Source organism: Cenococcum geophilum, assembly GCF_001692895.1.
Source record: "Cenococcum geophilum 1.58 unplaced genomic scaffold K441scaffold_7, whole genome shotgun sequence".
In the NCBI taxonomy this organism is placed as follows: Eukaryota; Fungi; Ascomycota; class Dothideomycetes; order Gloniales; family Gloniaceae; genus Cenococcum; species Cenococcum geophilum.
In genome coordinates, this window is record NW_027137565.1 from 4,042,691 (window position 1) to 4,043,695 (window position 1,005).

The 1,005-nt window shown below is 38.3% G+C and overlaps 1 protein-coding gene across 1 annotated transcript; it reads left to right on the forward strand.

Annotated features, from left to right (window-relative positions):
* Positions 1-408: 408 nt before the first annotated feature.
* Positions 409-633, forward strand: K441DRAFT_543650 (uncharacterized protein; the record flags this gene model as incomplete). Its single annotated transcript, XM_067642740.1, has 2 exons — positions 409-495; positions 547-633. Coding segments are annotated over 2 exons (174 nt in total), but the record flags the coding sequence as incomplete, so codon positions are not given.
* Between the last annotated feature and the right edge of the window lie 372 nt (positions 634-1,005).

The window sequence follows — 1,005 nt, forward strand, 5'->3', positions numbered from 1 at the left end:
ATGCGGCTATATATTGACTATAGACGCCTAAACAAGATTACGATTAAAAATCGGTACCCCCTACCGCTAGTTGGCGAACTCTTTAATAGGTTTAGCTATGCGAAGATATTTATAAAGCTAGATCTTTATAATGCGTACTATAGGATTCGCATTAAAAAGGGAGACGTATAGAAGACCGCATTTAAGACACGCTATAGTCACTTTGAGTATCTAGTAATGCCCTTTAGTCTTACTAACGCCCCTACAACGTTCTAAAGCTACATTTATAAAGCTCTAGGAACCCTAGTAGATACTATCTATATAGTCTACCTAAATAATATTCTTATCTACTTAAATAAAGAGGATAAGCACGTCGAGCACGTTAAGCAGGTACTGCGACAGCTCCGCGCTTAAGGCCTATACGCTAAACTATTAAAATATATCTTTTATACTAAGAACGTTAAGTTCCTAGGCTTTATTATTACCCCTAGGGGTATTATAATAGACCCTAACCGCGTAAAAGCTATTAAGGAATGGCCTAAGCCTAAGTCCTATAGGGATATCTAGGTCTTCCTTAGCTTTACTAACTTCTATAGGCGATTTATCTGGAACTACTTAGATACCGCATACCCCCTACACGCATATTTTGCATAGGCGCATCGTAACCTAACGTTAGATGGGGAGAAGAAGAAGAAGCGCAAGTCAAAAGGGCCTACTAAATGGTATTAACCCTGGTCCTAGCCTAATAACGCGTAATAGGCGTTTTATAAGCTACGCGCTACGTTTATATAGGCTCCTCTACTTTACCACTTTAACCCTAATCTACCCCTAATAGTGATTACTAACGCTTCTAATTATGCCTATGGCGGTATACTTCTACAGCCTTTAGGGTAGGGAGATTAACTCTATTAGTACTCAATCGCTTATTATAGTTAAAAGCTTACTAGCCTAGAAGTACGGTATAATACGTATAATAAAGAACTACTCGCTATAGTGCAATACTTTAAGATATGGCGCTATTACCTT